This window comes from Ranitomeya variabilis, chromosome 2 (genome assembly GCF_051348905.1).
Source record: "Ranitomeya variabilis isolate aRanVar5 chromosome 2, aRanVar5.hap1, whole genome shotgun sequence".
Classification (NCBI taxonomy): domain Eukaryota; kingdom Metazoa; phylum Chordata; class Amphibia; order Anura; family Dendrobatidae; genus Ranitomeya; species Ranitomeya variabilis.
Window position 1 is genome coordinate 410,277,632 of NC_135233.1, and position 19,878 is coordinate 410,297,509.

Sequence of the window (19,878 nt, forward strand, 5' to 3'; positions counted from 1 at the left end):
ATCAGATGAAGGTCAGGACGCTCCCAGAAATGAGCACCCGCTTTACTCCGCACCACAACACACAGAGCAGTAGGCTCCTTGTTATGGCTGGTGCTAAATATCCCTGTAGCATCATCGGATAGGTGCGTGAAGAATTAAAAATTGGTGACCCTAGACTGAGGGGGCTCCATCCGTCTCCTCATCCTCGCAACACGGTTGCGGATACTTTGTTTCATCCCTTGCTCCAATGGCCACTTAATGTTTTGCCTGACAGTTTGACACTGGTTTGCAAAATTACATAACTTATATGTGATCAAAAATCATTCAATTAAAAAGCTGGAAGACCCCATATAGCAACACTGATGTAAATGTAGAAAAAAACGTTCCTTTACTGAATATTGTAACAGAAAAAACCCATTTAATAAATGAACAGTAGAATTCTTAGTTGCTTCTCCTCATTTTCGCATTGCAATGTTATAGAAACTTCTGGAAGATGAGCACCTTTCTTCTGCACATTTCTATATTATTGCTCCCTCTGTTTCAGAGTTCAGTTTGAGATTGGGAAGGAGGCAGACGCTACAGGCTGGAAGGCAGAACAACCCCTGGCAAAAATAATAAACTCACTGCCCCTCAAGGATCTCCACCCAAAGATCTCCACCCAAAGATCTCCACCCAAAGATCTCCACCCAGGCTTTTCACTATTTTGTGTGGTGTGACTGAGAAAAAACACTTGATTTACTAAGAGCAGACGCAATGTGAAAGAACAAAAACATTATAAGTGGTTCCCCCACAATTTGACATGCCAGATCAGAAAAAAAGACTATCACTAAAGGGAAAACCAGATTTGTACTGTGTTGTGTTAAAGCACCACTTCAGCAGGTTTTTAAAAAAATGTTACTGCTGTAGTGGTGCTTTAAATCAAAGTCCTCAGTCCCTACCCTGATACTCGCCTTCCGGCGTCTTTTCCTTCTATTGCTGCCGTTCCGGTTCATCTCCAGCAGACTGTGACCTGTCGTCTGCTATAGTGTTTGCTGAAAAGTTTAAGTCTATGAAAGTTCCGTTCAGGCCCCTTTCTGGCTCTCCTAGACTTATATTGATAGCCTGTGACTTCGATTCTGACTTGTGGCCATTATGACGCCACTGTCACAGGATGGCGACGCAGGGCCGGAGCGGCTCTAAAAAATGGGGAAGGTGCTGGAATGGGAGTATAACACGTGTCTTAGATTTAAAGCGCTACTCCAATGGTGAAAAAAAAATGCTGGAGTGGTGCTTTAACAGACAGACTTTAACAGGGATTGTCCATTGTCGCACCCCACCAATCAGATAGTGATGACCTACCCTAGTGAAAGGCCATCTACATAAAACGCCCAGACAACCCCTTTAGTAGTAAATGTGCAGGGTCCAATAACTTGTGCATAGTACAGAAAATCCCTTTCCTGATCCCAGACATTCTCCATTGTAGTCAGGACTGGGGCGCTCACCAATATATCTTGCTGTGCTCAATGATGACAGAAGGCTCTGCACACCAGTTACTAAACTTACCTTAACGGTCTTTTCTGTGATGTAATAATTGCCCTAATTGTTTTTGGCTGGGCCCCCAGTGTACCCGCGCCTTGTGATCGGGTGCTCTGATCTTCGAGGATGTGCTGCAGTAGATGACTGCACGTTCTCCTCCATCACACTGACCACGCGTCATTCCACACTGACCAGATAACTGCATGCACGCTTAGTGAGAGACTCGCTATGTGCCGCTTACATATGTGAACTCATCCTTAGGCCGCGGTCACACCAGCATGTTGTCTCTCATCCAGAGAATCAGGCCGATGATGCGAATCAGAGCCTCAGCAGAGTGTGATCGGATTTTCTCGGATGTGGAGAAGATGGGAAAACATTTCTCCACCTTCTCCTTTCTGTCAGTCTGTGAAAATCGCCCCACACTCGAATATAACCCAAGTGCCGTCCTAATTTTTTCTGACCAACCTAATGATCTGCATGGCCGAGAGTGGTCCGACCTATGGATGCAAATTGTGCATGCTGCGATTATTTCCTCAGACAGACTAGGTCCAAGGAAAAAAAATCGGACATATGCACTGTCCCATAGAATAACATTGGTCTCATCCGAAATTTTGGCATATTGCACTCAGACCAAAAATTCAGCTGTCTGCATGAGTCCTAGCTGTATCCGGCCTCGTATGGGACCTGAAGGATGAGATAATCCCTGGGAAGTAGACTTGGGGGTTGTCCCGACACATCTGCCCTTCCCTATAGATTATCACATTGGATGTACATATTCGTTTTTGAAACGTTTACACTGTTGGAAAGTCGGCAGAGAAATTGCCACGTGGCTTGGATTACAAATCTACCGCACATCCAATAATGTTGCGACGTTTTACTGCTAATCTCTCTGGCTCAATATCCACGAGAAAATCCACGTGTAGAAAATGTGGACTCGCAAAGTAAATCAATGGCTGATTTGAGGTGGAATAAATTGCTGCAGTCTTGTGGTGTGAGGACATGAATCACAAGATGGAGCCGGTGTATAAAGGGGTCTGCTGTCCGGCTTCACCTCTGGCCTCTATGGATTACACGGTCACCTATTCATCTGAACTAGTCCCGTGTAATGCTGCATCACTGCACAATATCAGCTGCTACAGGCCAATGTTACAGAGGCTAGACCCCCGCCATTGGAGTTCACTGCAGGTGAGGAAGGAATTGTCCCCTGTAAGCCTTTTACAGTCAGAGACTTTGCGTGCGACGAACGTATTGTGCAGCATTAAATAGATTAAAGGTACCTTCACACTAAGCGACGCTGCAGCGATACAGACAACGATGCCGATCGCTGCAGCGTCGCTGTTTAGTCGCTGTGTGGTCGCTGGAGAGCTGTCACACAGACGGCTCTCCAGCGACCAACGATGCCAAAGTCCCCTGGTAACCAGGGTAAACATCGGGTTACTAAGCGCAGGGCCACGCTTAGTAACCCGATGTTTACCCTGGTTACCAGCGTAAATGTAAAAAAACAAACACTACATACTCACCTTCTGCTGTCTGTCACACGTCCCTCGCCGTCTCCTTCCCGCACTGACTGTGAGCGCCGGCCGTAAAGTGAAAGCAGAGCACAGCGGTGACGTCACCGCTGTGCTCTGTACGGCCGGCGCTCACAGTCAGTGCGGGAAACAGAGGGCAAGGGACGTGTGACAGACAGCAGAAGGTGAGTATGTAGTGTTTGTTTTTTTACATTTACAATGGTAACCAGGGTAAACATCGGGTTACTAAGCGCGGCCCTGCGCTTAGTAACCCGATGTTTACCCTGGTTACCGCTGTAAAACATCGCTGGCATCGTTGCTTTGGCTGTCAAACACGACGATACACGCCGGTCTGACGACCAAATAAAGTTCTGAACTTTCAACAACGACCAGCGATATCACAGTAGGATCCTGATCGCTGCTGCGTGTCAAACACAACGATATCGCTATCCAGGACGCTGCAATGTCACGGATCGCTATCGCTGCAAAATCGGTTAGTGTGAAGGTACCTTAACTCTCGACAGCACAAAGATGACGAGTGTCGTACAATAGGAAATCATAGTCTACACCAATCACTCCCTGCACCAAATACAATTGTTCCAGTTTTGCTAAAATACAGAGTTGTAGAAAGCTGCAGGCGTAATCCAGTTCCTCCCTAACAATTTAAGATCACTTTGCATTGGCCATTGTGGGTCGGAGCTGTAAGGAACCTTCTGCCCAGGAGCCGGGATACTGCTTCATCTTCATCCACAAACTAAGCTCTTCTCCTGTCGAGTCCATCCAATCAACAGGTTGTCCACTGTAGAAGCCTACAAAGGAAAAGTATAAGAAATTATCAGCAGAATTCATAAGTACAGGGGCCCTGATGCTGATTCCTACACAATCTCCTAGTGGGATGAGTTCGCCACTAAGGCTATGTGCGCACGTTGCGGATTTGCTTGGGTAAAATTCTGTGCTGTCTCTGTCTCTCGTGGCAAAAAATGCAGTTGAAAATCCTCGCGTTTTTTAATGCGGATATTCATGTGGATTTGTATGCGTTTTTGTAAGCGAAATAGAGATATATTATAAAAAAAAAAAAATTGTGATGTCATTAGTGATGAGTGAGTGTGCTCGTGACTCGAGATTTCCGAGCATGCTCGGGTGTTCTCCGAGAATTTTGGGCCTGCTCGTAGATCATGTTTGAGTCGCCGCAGATGCATCATTTGCGGCTGTTAGACAACCTGAACATATGCAGGGATTGCCTGTTTGTTAATTTCCGAGCATGCCCAAGATACTCGGAGAACACCCGAGCATGCTCGGAATTCTCGAGTAACGAGCACACTCGCTCATCACTAGATCTCATTTCCTTATTATTATTTTTATAGCGCCATTTAATCCATGGTGCGTTACACATGGAAGGGGCAAATATAGACAAGGACAATAAACATGAGCAAAACAAGGCACACACAAGTACAGAGGGAGAGGGGACCCTGCCCGCGAGGGCTCACAGTCCTCTTCTTTTTCATTCTCCATTGAAGACCATAATATCATTACATACCATGTTCAAATATAATGTTTACACACACAAAACAAATATAATTGAATTACATATATAATGTGTAATATCAAGCCAGAGTTTTAGTAATGAACAGGTGTCAGTCAGATACTCATTAATAAAACGGTACATAAAGAGTTAAATAAAGACACAATCTGAGTGAAACGTAATATCTGTTTATTTTTCAAAAAATGAAAAAAAAAGTGTGTTGGCTCCCACGCAATTTTCATAACCAGCAGAGGGAAAGCTGATGGCTGAGGTTAATATTCTGTGAAGGAGCCAATAGCCATAATGGTTCCCAGGATATTCATATCAGATCACAGCTGTTTGCTTAGCCTTTACTGGCTAGTTAACAGGGAAACCCCAGAAAAAAATTGGCATGAGGTCCCCCTATAAAATCGAACCAGCAAAGGCTAGGCAGACAGCTGCGGGCTGATATTAATAGCCTGGGAAGGGGCCATGGATATTGACACCCCCCCAGGCTAAAAACATTAGCTCTCAGCTGCTGCAGAAATGGCGCATCTTATAGATGAGTCAATTCTAGCACTTAGCCTCACTCTTCCCACTTGCCCTGCAGCGGTGGCAAGTGGGGGTTCATATTTGTGGGGTTGATGTCACCTTTATATTGTCCGGTGACATCAAACCCACGGCTTAGGTGTCTTATTGTCGCCTCTCCATTACTATCATGACCCAGCCTATTTTGACCTTAATGACCTGGTCATTTTTTGCAATTCTGACCAGTGTCTCTTTATGAGGTAATAACTCAGGAACGCTTCAACGGATCCTAGCTATTCTGAGATTGTTTTTCGTAACATATTGGGCTTCATGTTAGTGGTAAAATTAGGTCAATAATTTTTGCATTTATTTGTGAAAAAAACGGAAATTTTGGCGAAAATTTTGAAAATTTTGCCATTTTCAAATTTTGAATTTTTATTCTGTTCAGCACAATTTTGGGAAAAAAATTGTTAGGAAGTTATAAGGGTTCAAAGTTTATCAGCAATTTCTCATTTTTCCAGCAAAATTTACAATACCATTTTTTTAGTGACCACATCACATCTGAAGTCCCTTTGAGGGGCCTGCATGACCCAAAGGTGACACCATTCCAAAAACTGCACCCATCAAGCTACGCAAGACTCCATTCAAGAAGATTATTAACCCTTCAGGTGCTTCACAGGAACTAAAGCAACGTGGAAGGAAAAAATGGACATTTTAATTTTTCCAACAAAAATTTTCTTTTAGCCTCAAGTTTTTCATTTTCACATGGGGAACAGGATAAAATGGATCTTAAAATTTGTTGGTCAATTTCTCCTGAGTACACAGATACCTCATATGTGGTCATAAACCACTATTTGGGCGCACAGCAGAGTTCGGAAGGGAAGGAGCGCCATTTGACTTTTTGAATGGAAAATCAGCTCCAATCGTTAGCGGACACCATGTCGTATATGGAGAGCCCCTTTGTGCCTAAACATTGGAGCTCCCCCACAAGTTACCTCATTTTGGACACTACACCCCCAAGGAACTTATCTAGATGTGTGGTGAGAACTTTGAACCCCCCAGGTGTTTCACTAAAGTTTATAACGCCCGGGCGTGAAAATAAAAAAAATCATATTTTTTCCACAAACATGATCTTTTAGTCCCCAATTTTTTATTTTCCCATGGGTAACAATAGAATTTGGACCCCAAAAGTTGTTGTCCAATCTGTCCTGAGTACGCCGATACCCCATATGTGAGAAAAAACGACTGTATGGGCACACATCAGGGCTCACAAGGGATGTGACGTTTTGGAATGCAGACTTTGATGGAATGGTCATCGGGCGTCATGTCATGTTTGGAGAGTCCCTGATGTGCCTAAACAGTGGAACCCACCACAAGTGACCTCATTTTGGAAACTACACCCCACAAGGAACTTATCTTGATGTGTGGTGAGAACTTTGAACCCTGAAGTGTTTCACTAAAGTTTATAGTGCCCGGGCGTGAAAATAAAAAAAAAATCATATTTTTTCTACAAACATGATCTTTTAGTCCCCAATTTTTTATTTTTCCCAAGGGTAACAGGAGAATTTGGACCCCAAAAGTTGTTGTCCAATTTGTCTCGAGTACGCTGATACCCCATATATGGGAGAAAGCTACTGTATGGGCGCACGTCGGGGAACGGAAGGGAAGTAGTGACGTTTTGGAATGCAGACTGATGGAATGGTCCGCAGGCGTCATGTCATGTTTGGAGAGCCCCTGATGTACCTAAACAGTGGAAACCCCCCAATTCTAACTCCAACCCTAACCCCAACACACCCTTAACCCTAATCCCAACCCTAACCACAAACCTTACCCTAACACACCTCTAACCCTAATTCCAACCCTAACCACAAACCTAACCCTAATTTTAGCCCCAACCCTAACTTTAGCCCCAAACCTAACCCTAATTTTAGCCCCAACCCTAACTTTACCCCAACCCTAGCCCTAACTTTAGCCCAACTCTAACCCTAATGGGAAAACTGGGACGGGAGGGGGTGAACAATGGGGCAGGGGGGTGGATCACCGGAGCAAGGGGCAGATCACCGGGGCAGGGGGCGATCCGAGGGGCAATCAGCGGGGCAGGGGGGTGATCAGCGGGGGCAGGGGGAATGATCATCAGGGGCTCTCAGGCGTGGGGAGGCAGGAGGGGACTGAGGAGACGCAGCATGGAGATGGAGCCGGCAGCAGCAGCAGCAGGGTGGGCACGGAGCGGAGGTCGGGGGGGTGGAATCGGACGGCGGGGGGAACAGAGGGCAGTAGAGGGGAGTACCGGATGGCAGGTGGCGATCAGGCGGCGGCATCAGGCGGGACATCGCTTTGTAGCTCCCACGGATGGGGATCACGCTGGAGAGCGACGGCAGCCATATTTCACTCCGCCCCTCCACATCTGATTGGAGGGATAGCATCACTTGAATGCTAGCTCCAATCAGATCTGGGGGGAGGTGACAAAGGTCACCAGAGCGATTGTAGCCATGGGGGGGCCTAGCCACTCCCCCTGGGCTCAAGTACAAGTCCCCCTGTACCTGCAGGTCAGGGGACATTTCAGTTAACCTGTTCACCCGACCCGCAGGAACGCGATCCCGCCATGATGCACACCCTGCGTCACAGATCGGATTGGCACTGACTTTTGTTATAGAAGGGTTAATAGTTTGCCTTTAACTGCCTTGCCTTTAAGTGCCTTTTAAATTAAGTGTTAGAATTACTAGAATCTGTTGACTCAGTAGTCTGATGGTCTCCTCTCCAAGGAGACTACACTTCTTATCATGTATGTTCTCAATAGTCAGTTACAATATGTTCTGAGCTATGGTAAATAGAATATGACCCTGGGTGCTGGTGGGGGCTACATGAGTTACATTGAAATGCATTGGATGTAAATGGTATAAAACATTGCTTTGGCTTTTTATATATCAGATAAAAGTGACTTGCTCACGGGATACGTGTGAGGTGTCTTTTGTCTCCAAGCGCTTGTCAACTAAGGGCGTAAATCCACAATTAGGTCTCACTGGTGATCTGTCAGCTGACATTTGGGTCAGAATGAAAACAGCTACGACACTTTCATGACACATATGCTGCGTCAAAGGTCGGGAAGGGGTTAATAGTCTGGGAAGGGGCCATGGATATTGACACCTCCCAGGCTAAAAACATTAGTGCTCAGCAGCCGCAGAAATGGCGCATCTTATAGATGCGTCAATTCTGGCACTTAGCCTCACTCTTCCCACTTGCCCACTTGTGTGGTTGATGTTACCTTTGCATTGTCCGGTGACATCAAACCCACGGCTTAGCAATGGAGAGGCGTCTATAGGATTAGTAATGGATAGGTGTCTTATAGTTATATGGTAAATAAAGACACAGCCAGAATAAAGTCCTTTATTTGAAATAATCACAGAGACTCCTTTATTGAATCTTAATTTACCATACTTACTGAACGCCTAATCCCCGACACCCTCGTCTCCTGCAACAAAAATAAAATAATCAACAAACATATAATACTCCCTGTCTGCCATAGTCCATATACCGAGTGCCCCACGATGATCTCATGTGTAGAAGTCACAGTGGGAGATGTGTCTGCTCTACCCGGCCTCCGGCGATACACTGACAGGAGGTAATCCCTCCCGCAGTGTATCATGAGAGTCCACCGGAGTTCATCAGCTCCAGTGCTGTCACTTACGGCACTACCGCTGTGTGAGAACTTTACCACGCAGCGGTGCCGCAAGTGAGAGCACCAGAGCTGATCAGCTGATACACTGCGGGAGCGATTAACTCCTGTCAGCGTATCACCGGCAGCCGGGTAGAGCGGTCACATCTCCCAATGTGACTGTTCTACACGCAAGATCGTCGTGGGACAATCTGGACTACAGCGGACAGGGAGTATATGTTGGTTTATTATGTTACATTATTTCTAGGAGACGAGGGCATGAGGGATTTGGTGTGAGGTGATTATTTTTATGTGAATATGTATGTCATTTTTTTTTTTTTTTTTTTTTAAACTGTGAGCATTGGCACTGTTAGATGATACTACTCTCCCATCAGCAGCACCTGCTGTCACTGTTATCAGTGACAGCAGACATAGCCCAATGGGAGCAGTAGTCTCATCGGCCCACACCTGCTTTTTTACCCTGGGGGTCACAGTCAGCTGCGGGATCACACTGATATCTGCCAGCATGATCCCGCAGCGCTGTGACAGACAGTACCTTCGGTAGAGTTGCTGCATGCACACAGCCACCCGCAGACAGACATGCACATATTCTCCACTCACGCACATATTCTCCACTCACACACACATTCTCCACCCACACACTCTTCCTCCTTTGTGACATCAGTTCCTTTCTGCGTTTTTGGCACGCACGCAACTCCGCAGCAAATCCGCAAACCTTTTTACACCTGCGGTTTTGCTGCGGATTTGACTGACTCAATGGAAGTCAATGGGTGCAGAAACGCTGCAGATCCACAAAATGAATTGACATGCTGCGAAAAATAAAACGGACAGAAATTTCCACAGCATGTGCACAACAATTCAGGAATGCCATTGATTAACATTGCTTTAATAATCCATTGTGGATTAATAGCATTTCCGAGCTGCTGAAACGCATCAAATGCACAACGTGTGCACGTAGCAGATACATCTTAGAATCAAGAAAGGAAAAGGCATCTTCCAGGATAAAATGAATGCATGACAACTCCTTTATATCTTGCTATTACTTCAACACAATAACAACCACAAATTGTGAATTCCTTCCCTTAAATTTGTGGTATCAAAAGCTGGACTTCCTAGACTGCCTGGTCCAGAGCCTTGAGAATAACTAGGTAGAAGCCACCCAATCCGCAAGGCCTAAAATGATGGCTATAAGCTAGATAGGGAGGTGAATGACAAAAGGAAGAGACATGTTTCATGGAAAAAAGAACTCGTCCTGGAAAATGACCTTCATATTTAAGTGCCAAGACATTAAAGGGTTTGAGAAAAATATTTTAAAAACTAAAATAATAAAGGGTTGATCTGAGGGCTGCCCTGATGTGGGGAAGACCCCCACCTGATGTAATAAATTCTTATGGAGACATCACCTGCCTGTCCGTTGCACTCGGCAGCTCTTTTCTATCCGATATGTGGTGGTTCCTGGACAGGTCCATCACCTCCGGAAGCTGCAGCTGATTCCTGCCATCTCTGGCTTTGAAGCAGGGTTGTGCCTGGTATCTGCACATCCCGCCACGGTGAGCGCTCGACCAGAGGTCCTGTCTGTCAGCCATCACCTGCTTTCTTATTCTCATTATGGGCTAGTTAAAGGGTTTGGACACCTTTAGGAGCAATATTTAGTTTCCTTGGATGCATGTAGGTGAACTTTGTGATCAAAAGTGATCTAAGAGGGGCACAGAACAAGGACCATAAGAGTTTTAACTTCTGCTGTCAGAACGAGCTCACCAATTGATTTTCAGATAACTAATTCTGCAGAAGGGAAGGTTTTCTTCTGATATGTGAAAAAATTAACAGATTTTCGTCAGGTTTGGCCCATGTGTCAATTTTTACCATCAGTACGTTTCTGGTATGCAAAAGAAAAAAAATTGCAAAGTTTCTCCCACTATAAAATTATTAATAATAGACAGCACAAGGCTTGTACATGGACTGCCTTCTTGTGCCGGCCATCAGTTTTACGGACCCATAGACTTATATGGGTAATTTTGATCTGTGACTTAGAATAAAAATGGACATTTAACCATTTCTATTTTATGTCCACACGATCCACAAATCATGAACATCTGAGCATCACATTGAACATATAACCACTGTAGTTTGTGAAAATGTGACATGTGAATGAGGCCTACACCTGACTGAGAGCATCATGAAATCTAGAGGGTTTCTTGGCTCACCTGTCCCTGGGCCCAGTCTTACGCCTCCCAGAAAGTCATTGCTGGCCAGGGGTTCTCGGTCCCAGACAGTCAGTTCCAGACACGTGTTTTGTAGATCTTCCGCCTTAATCCCGCCATACACAAATGTGTGATTGTAATGAGGATTGAGGCTTTTCTTCATCACCGGCGTTTTTCTCTTGGTGTTTCTGCTTTTGATTGGAAGTAGGTAGCTAAGAAGAAGAGAGACTGACACGTCATTGGTCTCAGGTATGATATCTGGCCGCCACTGATCCCTGATGGTTTTGCTCGATTTTCTGGCTATAAACATTGCATGGATTACACTATTATTCTCTGTGCTTTTCCCCACTAAGCCCCACACCTAATTTTGTTTCCACAAGCAATGAAAATGATGAACCTTGGTATAAATATCGAGTGCGTCACAATTTGTAGATTTTTAATGTGGCAAATATATTAATAAATCACAAATGTGACAAAGAACTGAAATGGTGATCATTTACTGACCAGTCACCTTTTATCTTTATGAAAGATACTTAACACACAAGGGAATCTTCTCCCAACCACGCCATGAACATGTACACTCAGCAAAGTGGAACATGCATCTTTATAGTAAAAGGGAATTCCAACACCCACACAAGGATGGGAGTCCTGAGGCCTGCGAATACATATATGGCATCCTGCCCGTTGAATCCTTGGCTGACTTTTGTTGGCCATCTGGCCATGTTTAGGGCTCTAATAGTGAGGGCAGGCATGCCAAGTAGGAACTTTTAGGCACAGAGCCCTTCACTGGCAGCGAGAACGCTCCCGAGGCCTTGCTGAATGAAATGCTTTTTAATGAACGCTGTAAAGAATTCTAGGGTTGTGGACATATTGTCACAGTTATATAGATACAAAACCTTAAAGCATGTTACACAGCCAATATACAGTGTATATATATATTATATGGTATATAATGTTTATTAACAAAACTAGATGGAGGCCCGATGTTATCACATCGGGAGGGCGGTAATTTCATGATGGGTGCAGGCATGCAGTGCGGTTGTTGCCTAATGGCATCCTGTGATAATCTAGTGGCTATTGCATCAGGGGACTCATGTGCTTGACGCCTACACTTATATGCCTTTTTTTGTCCCAGCAATGCTGTTGCTCTTCAAGAGTCTCGTTTGCCCTTTGTTGTCTTCGATGTTATGCCTTTGCTGCTTTCCTTTCATTGTCATTGGCGTACTTTTTATGAGGAGCCATGTTGGTATTGATATTTGCTTTTTAAAGGGGTATTTCCCATGAACAAAAGTTCATTTTAAAAATTGTCTGTGTCTGACCGTGTACCGAACATACCACAGCTCCTGGGCAGGGGAGGAACCAAAAGACAATACTGACATTAGAGCAGGAGATCACAGAGGATACATTTTTTGAGGTATAATATTTTTTAAAAACAGTCAGTGAAATATTTTACCTCACAAAATGAATCAACTGTGATCCCCTGCTGTAATGTCAGTAATGTCACTGAAGGGGAGCTTGCTCATCTTCTCTACAAATCACACCTCACCACTTGTGCACTTGACCCCATCCCAGCTCCTCCCCAACCTCACCACCACACTAATCCAATCCCTAACCCATCTCTTCAACCTATCACTAACTTCTGGTACCTTCCCCACTGCTTTCAAACATGCCACAATCACACCTATCCTCAAAAAGCGTTCCCTTGACCCAAGCGCTATGTCCAGCTATCGCCCCATATCTTTGCTCCCATTTGCTTCCAAACTCCTTGAGCCGCACATACTGAACTTTCCTCTCACTTTGCATCAAACTCTCTCTTCGACAGCATACAATCTGGCTTCCGTCCCCACTATTCCACTGAGACTGCCCTGACCAAAATTACTAACAACTTACAGCCAAAGCTAACAGACAATTCTCTACTACTCCTACTACTAGACCTGTCCTCTGCCTCCTACTATAGATCCTCTCTTCCTTTGGTGTCAAAGACCTTGCCCTATCTTGGATCTCCTCATACCTTACCAACCGCACATTTAGCGTTTCCTACTCCCATACTACCTCTTCATCTTGCCCCCTCTCTGTTGGTGTCCCTCAAGGCTCTGTCCTTGGGCCTTTACGCTTCTCAATCTATACACTCGGCCTGGGACAACTCATAAGGTCATATGGCTTCCAGTACCATCTATATGCTGATGACATTTAGATCTACCTCTCTGGCCCAGATGTCACCTCTTTGCTCTCCAGAATCCCAAAGTGTCTATCAGCCATATCCTCCTTCTTCTCCTCTCACTTCCTCAAGCTCAATGTAGACAAATCAGAACTAATTATCTTTCCTCCATCTCGCATATTTTCCCTACCTGATCTATCAAAATAAATGAAATCTCTTTCACCTGTCCCCAAAATCCGCTGCCTCGGAGTAACCCTTGATTCTGCCCTGTTTTTCAAACCGCACAACCAATCTCTCGCCACCTCCTGTCGCTTCCAGCTCAAAAATATTTCCAGAATCCGTCCTTTCCTCAACCCTCACTCTACCAAAATGCTCGTGCATGCCCTAATCATCTCCCACGTTGACTACTGCAACATCCTCCTCTGTGGCCTATCTTCTAACACTCTCGCACCCCTCCAGTCAGTCCTTAACTCTGCTGCCCGACTAATTAATCTCTCTCCTAAACTCCTGCTTGCCCTCTTTGCAAATCCCTTCACTGGCTCCCAATTTCCCAGCGTATGCAGTTTAAACTATTAACGCTGACCTACAAAGCCATCCATAACCTTTCTCCTCCATATGTTTCCGAACTAGTCTCTCAATATCTTCCCTCACGTAATCTCCGGTCCTCCCAAGACCTCCTCCTCTCCTCCACGCTTATTCGCTCCTCACCCAATCGCCTCCAAGACTTCTCCCGAGTATCCCCCATGCTCTGGAATTCTGTGCCCCAACACGTCCAGTTATCCACCACATTTGGATCCTTCAAAAGAAACCTGAAAACCCATCTCTTCAAAGAAGCTTAGAGCTTGTAATGACCACACAGCCACCTCAACACCATCGGAGCTACTGCAACCCTCGACCTACTGTCTCCTTCCCCATAATCCTGTAGAATGTAAGCCTGCAAGGGCAGGGTCCTCTTCCCTCTGTACCAGTCTATCATTGTTAGTTTTGTTTATTGTAAGTGATATTTGTATTTTGATGTAACCCGTTCTCATGTACAGCACCATGGAATTAATGGTGCTATATAAATAAATAATAATAATATTATTGTCTTTTGCTTCCTCCCCTGCCCAGGAGATGTGGTATGCTCTGTACATGGTCAGACACACTAACCCCTGTGTCTGACCGTGTGCAGAACATACCACAGCTCCTGGGCAGGGGAGGGAGCAAAAGACAATACGGACTTTACAGCAGGAGATCGCAGAGGATACATTTTGTAAGGTAAAATATTTTTTAAAAACAGTCAGTGAAATATTTTACCTCACAAAATGAATCAACTGTGATCCCCTACTGTAATGTCAGTATTATCTTTTGCTTCCTCCCCTGCCCAGGAGATGTGGTATGCTCCGTACACAGTCAGTCAATTTTTAAAATGAACTTTCTTTTCCAATAAATTTTATTAACATTTCACAATAACCAAGATGGGGGGGAAGGAAGGGAAAGGGGAGAAGGAAAAGGAAAGGAAGAAAACAATGTATTTACATGCAATAATTCAAAGTATAAGTATATATATATATATATATATATATATATATATATATATATATATATATATATATATATATATATATATATATATATATATATTACATAAATGCACGAAAACAAACCAAAAACAACAATACCTGCCCTTATGGAAATAATTCCAGCCAACGGTGCCATTTCTAGCAAATTTGTTGAAGCGATTGTTTGTCAATTCTAACTTGTTTTCATACGATTTGTGTAAAGAAATTTTATTTATTAAATCTTGTATAGAGGGGATATTTGGGGATTTCTACAAAAGAGCTATATTATTTTTTGTAACTAGAAAGACATGGAGAATAAGTTGCCTCAGAGACGGATCTATCTGTTCAGTATTTAACCCCTTCACCCCCAAGGGTGGTTTGCACGTTAATGACCGGGCCAATTTTTACAATTCTGACCACTGTCCCTTTATGAGGCTATAACTCTGGAACGCTTTGACGGATCTTGGCGATTCTGACACTGTTTTCTCGTGACATATTGTACTTCATGTTAGTGGTAAAATTTATTCGATATAACTTGCGTTTTTTTGTGAAAAAAATGGAAATTTGGCGAAAATTTTGAAAATTTTGCAATTTTCCAACTTTGAATTTTTATGCCCTTAAATCACAGACATATGTCACGCAAAATACTTAATAAGTAACATTTCCCACGTCTACTTTACATCAGTACAATTTTGGAACCAAAATTTTTTTTTGTGACGGAGTTATAAGGGTTAAAAGTTGACCAGCAATTTCTCATTTTTACAACACCATTTTTTTTTTAGGGACCACATCTCATTTGAAGTCATTTTGAGGGGTCTATATGATAGAAAATACCCAAGTGTGACACCATTCTAAAAACTGCACCCCTCAAGGTGCTCAAAACCACATTCAAGAAGTTTATTAACCCTTCAGGTGTTTCACAGGAATTTTTGGAATGTTTAAATAAAAATGAACATTTAACTTTTTTTCACACAAAATTTATTTCAGCTCCAATTTGTTTTATTTTACCAAGGGTAACAGGAGAAAATGGACCCCCAAAGTTGTTGTACAATTTGTCCTGAGTACGCTGATACCCCATATGTGGGGGTAAACTACTGTTTGGGCGCATGGCAGAGCTCGGAAGGAAAGGAGCGCCATTTGACTTTTCAATGCAAAATTGACTGGAATTGAGATGGGACGCCATGTTGCGTTTGGAGAGCCCCTGATGTGCCTAAACATTGAAACTCCCTACAAGTGACACCATTTTGGAAAGTAGACCCCCTAAGGAACTTATCTAGATGTGTGGTGAGCACTTTGACCCACCAATTGCTTCACAGAAGTTTATAATGCAGAGCCGTAAAAATAAAAAATCATATTTTTTCACAAAAATGATCTTTTTGCCCCCAATTTTTTATTTTCCCAAGGGTAAGAGAAGAAATTGGACCCCAAAAAATGTTGTGCAATTTGTCCTGAGTACGATGATACCCCATATGTGGGTGTAAACCATTGTTTGGGCGCATGGCAGAGCTTGGAAGGGAAGGAGCGCCATTTGACTTTTCAATGCAAAATTGACTGGAATTGAGATGGGACGCCATGTTGCGTTTGGAGAGCCCCTGATGTGCCTAAACATTGAAACTCCCTACAAGTGACACCATTTTGGAAAGTAGACCCCCTAAGGAACTTATCTAGATGTGTGGTGAGCACTTTGACCCACCAAGTGCTTCACAGAAGTTTATAATGCAGAGCCGTAAAAATAAAAAATCATATTTTTTCACAAAAATGATCTTTTTGCCCCCAATTTTTTATTTTCCCAAGGGTAAGAGAAGAAATTGGACCCCAAAAAATGTTGTGCAATTTGTCCTGAGTACGCTGATACCCCATATGTGGGTGTAAACCATTGTTTGGGCGCATGGCAGAGCTTGGAAGGGAAGGAGCGCCATTTGACTTTTCAATGCAAAATTGACTGGAATTGAGATGGGACGCCATGTTGCGTTTGGAGAGCCCCTGATGTGCCTAAACATTGAAACTCCCTACAAGTGACACCATTTTGGAAAGTAGACCCCCTAAGGAACTTATCTAGATGTGTGGTGAGCACTTTGACCCACCAAGTGCTTCACAGAAGTTTATAATGCAGAGCCGTAAAAATAAAAAATCATATTTTTTCACAAAAATGATCTTTTTGCCCCCAATTTTTTATTTTCCCAAGGGTAAGAGAAGAAATTGGACCCCAAAAAATGTTGTGCAATTTGTCCTGAGTACGCTGATACCCCATATGTGGGTGTAAACCATTGTTTGGGCGCATGGCAGAGCTTGGAAGGGAAGGAGCGCCATTTGACTTTTCAATGCAAAATTGACTGGAATTGAGATGGGACGCCATGTTGCGTTTGGAGAGCCCCTGATGTGCCTAAACATTGAAACTCCCTACAAGTGACACCATTTTGGAAAGTAGACCCCCTAAGGAACTTATCTAGATGTGTGTTGAGCACTTTGACCCACCAATTGCTTCACAGAAGTTTATAATGCAGAGCCGTAAAAATAAAAAATCATATTTTTTCACAAAAATGATCTTTTTGCCCCCAATTTTTTATTTTCCCAAGGGTAAGAGAAGAAATTGGACCCCAAAAAATGTTGTGCAATTTGTCCTGAGTACGATGATACCCCATATGTGGGTGTAAACCATTGTTTGGGCGCATGGCAGAGCTTGGAAGGGAAGGAGCGCCATTTGACTTTTCAATGCAAAATTGACTGGAATTGAGATGGGACGCCATGTTGCGTTTGGAGAGCCCCTGATGTGCCTAAACATTGAAACTCCCTACAAGTGACACCATTTTGGAAAGTAGACCCCCTAAGGAACTTATCTAGATGTGTTTTGAGAGCTTTGAACCCCCAAGTGTTTCACTACAGATTATAACGCAGAGCCGTGAAAATATATATATATTTTTTCTCAAAAATGATTTTTTAGCCCCCAGCTTTGTATTTTTACAAGGGTAACAGAATAAATTGGACCCCAAAATTTGTTTTCCAATTTGTCCTGAGTACGCTGATACCCCATATGTGGGGGGGAACCACTGTTTGGGCGCATGACAGAGCTCGGAAGGGAAGGAGCGCCATTTGGAATGCAGACTTAAATGGATTGGTCAGCAGCCGTCACGTTGCATTTGCAGAGCCCCTGATGTACCCAAACAGTACAAACCCCCCACAAGTGACCCCATATTGGAAACTAGACCTCCCAAGGAACTTATCTAGATGTGTTGTGAGAACTTTGAACCCCCAAGTGTTTCACTACAGTTTATAACGCAGAGCCGTGAAAATAAAACATCTTTTTTTTCCCACAAAAATGATTTTTAGCCCCCCAAATTTTTATTTTCCTAAGGATAACAAGAGAGCTTGGACCCCAGAAGTTGTTGTTCAATTTGTCCCGAGTACGCTGATAACACATATGTTGGGGTAAACCCCTTTTTGGGCGCACGGGAGAGCTCGGAAGGGAAGGAGCACTGTTTTACTTTTTCAACGCAGAATTGGCTGGAATTGAGATTGGACGCCATGTCGCGCTTGGAGAGCCCCTGATGTGCCTGGACAGTGGAAACTCCCCAATTCTACCTGAAACCCTAACCCAAACACACCCCTAACCCTAATCCCAACCACACCCCTAGCCCTGACACACCCATAATTCTAATCCCAACCCTAATCCAAACGTAAATGTAATCCAAACCCTAACCCTAACTTTAGCCCCAACCCTAACTTTAGCCCCAACCCTAACTTTAGCCCCAACCCTAACTTTACCTCCAACCCTAGCCCTAACCCTACCCCTAACCCTACCCCTAAACGTGACTGAAATACGTGGCACTGAAATACGTGGCACTGAAATACGTGGCACTGAAATACGTGGCACTGAAATACGTGGCACTGAAATATGTGATACGTGGCACTTAAATACGTGGCACTGAAACACGTGGCACTGAAATACGTGATACGTGGCACTGAAATACGTGGCACTGAAATACGTGGCACTAAAATACGTGGCACTGAAATACGTGGCACTGAAATATGTGATACGTGGCACTTAAATACGTGGCACTGAAATACATGGCACTGAAATACGTGGCACTGAAATACGTGGCACTTAAATACGTGGCACTTAAATACGTGGCACTGAAATATGTGATACGTGGCACTTAAATACGTGGCACTGAAACACGTGGCACTGAAATACGTGATACGTGGCACTGAAATACGTGGCACTGAAACACGTGCAACTGAAATACGTGGTACTAAAATATGTGGCACTGAAATACGTGATACGTGGCACTGAAATACGTGATACGTGGCACTGAAATACGTGGCACTGAAACACGTGGCACTGAAATACGTGATACGTTGCCCTGAAATACATGGCACTGAAATACATGGCACTGAAATACGTGGCACTGAAATACGTGGCACTGAAATACGTGGCACTGAAATACGTGGCACTATGACTGTCAGAAAATGTTCATTAAACGGTTAGGGGTAGAGTTAGGGTTAGGATCCCTTTATCACCTTGATGGTGGTGGGTGGCTTTTCAGTGTGTTTTCTGTTTTTTTTCGATAAAAATGCATGTGTTTTTAACGCAAACAAACGCATGTGCTTAAAAACACCAAGAAAATACTGCAGGTTGTATTTCTGAAAATTAACGCATGCAGAAAAAAACCGCATGCGTTTGAAAACGCGACCAAACGTGTACGTTTCCCTATATTTAACATTGAAAACGCATGCGTTTTTTTGTGCAAAAAACGCTGCAGACAAAAACGCAAGTGTGAAACCAGCGACGCTTTTTATAGCAAAAAAGTTTTTGCGTCTCCACATTTTGAGAGCTATAATTTTTCCACATTTTGCTCCACAGAGTCATGTGAGGTCTTGTTTTTTGCGGGACGAGTTGACGTTTTTATTGTTATCATTTTCGGACACGTGACCGTTTTTGATCGCTTTTTATTCCGATTTTTGTGAGGCAGAATGACCAAAAACCAGCAATTCCTGAATTTCTTTTGGGAGAGGCGTTTATACCGTTCCGCGTTTGGTAAAATTGATAAAGCAGTTTTATTCTTCGGGTCAGTACGATTACAGCGATATCTCATTTATATCATTTTTTTATGTTTTGGCGCTTTTATACGATAAAAACTATTTTATAGAAAAAATAATTATTTTGGTATCGCTTTTTTCTCAGGACTAACACTTTTTTATTTTTTTGCTGATGATGCTGTATGGCGGCTTGTTTTTTGCGGGACAAGATGACGTTTTCAGCGGTACCATGGATAT

The 19,878-nt window shown here is 43.7% G+C and overlaps 1 protein-coding gene across 3 annotated transcripts in view; it reads right to left on the minus strand.

The window, feature by feature from the left end:
• Positions 1-3,266: 3,266 nt before the first annotated feature.
• SYTL4 (synaptotagmin like 4) overlaps positions 3,267-19,878 on the minus strand; it is a 262,603-nt gene continuing 245,991 nt past the window's right edge. For all 3 annotated transcript variants that reach the window (XM_077286536.1, XM_077286534.1, XM_077286535.1), the window contains exons 16-17: positions 10,909-11,117; positions 3,267-3,811 (exon numbers count right to left, since the gene is read on the minus strand). In XM_077286536.1, coding sequence (XP_077142651.1) covers positions 3,672-3,811; positions 10,909-11,117 — 349 coding nt within the window. In that variant the 3' untranslated portion in view covers positions 3,267-3,671. The remainder of the gene's footprint in view (positions 3,812-10,908; positions 11,118-19,878) is intronic.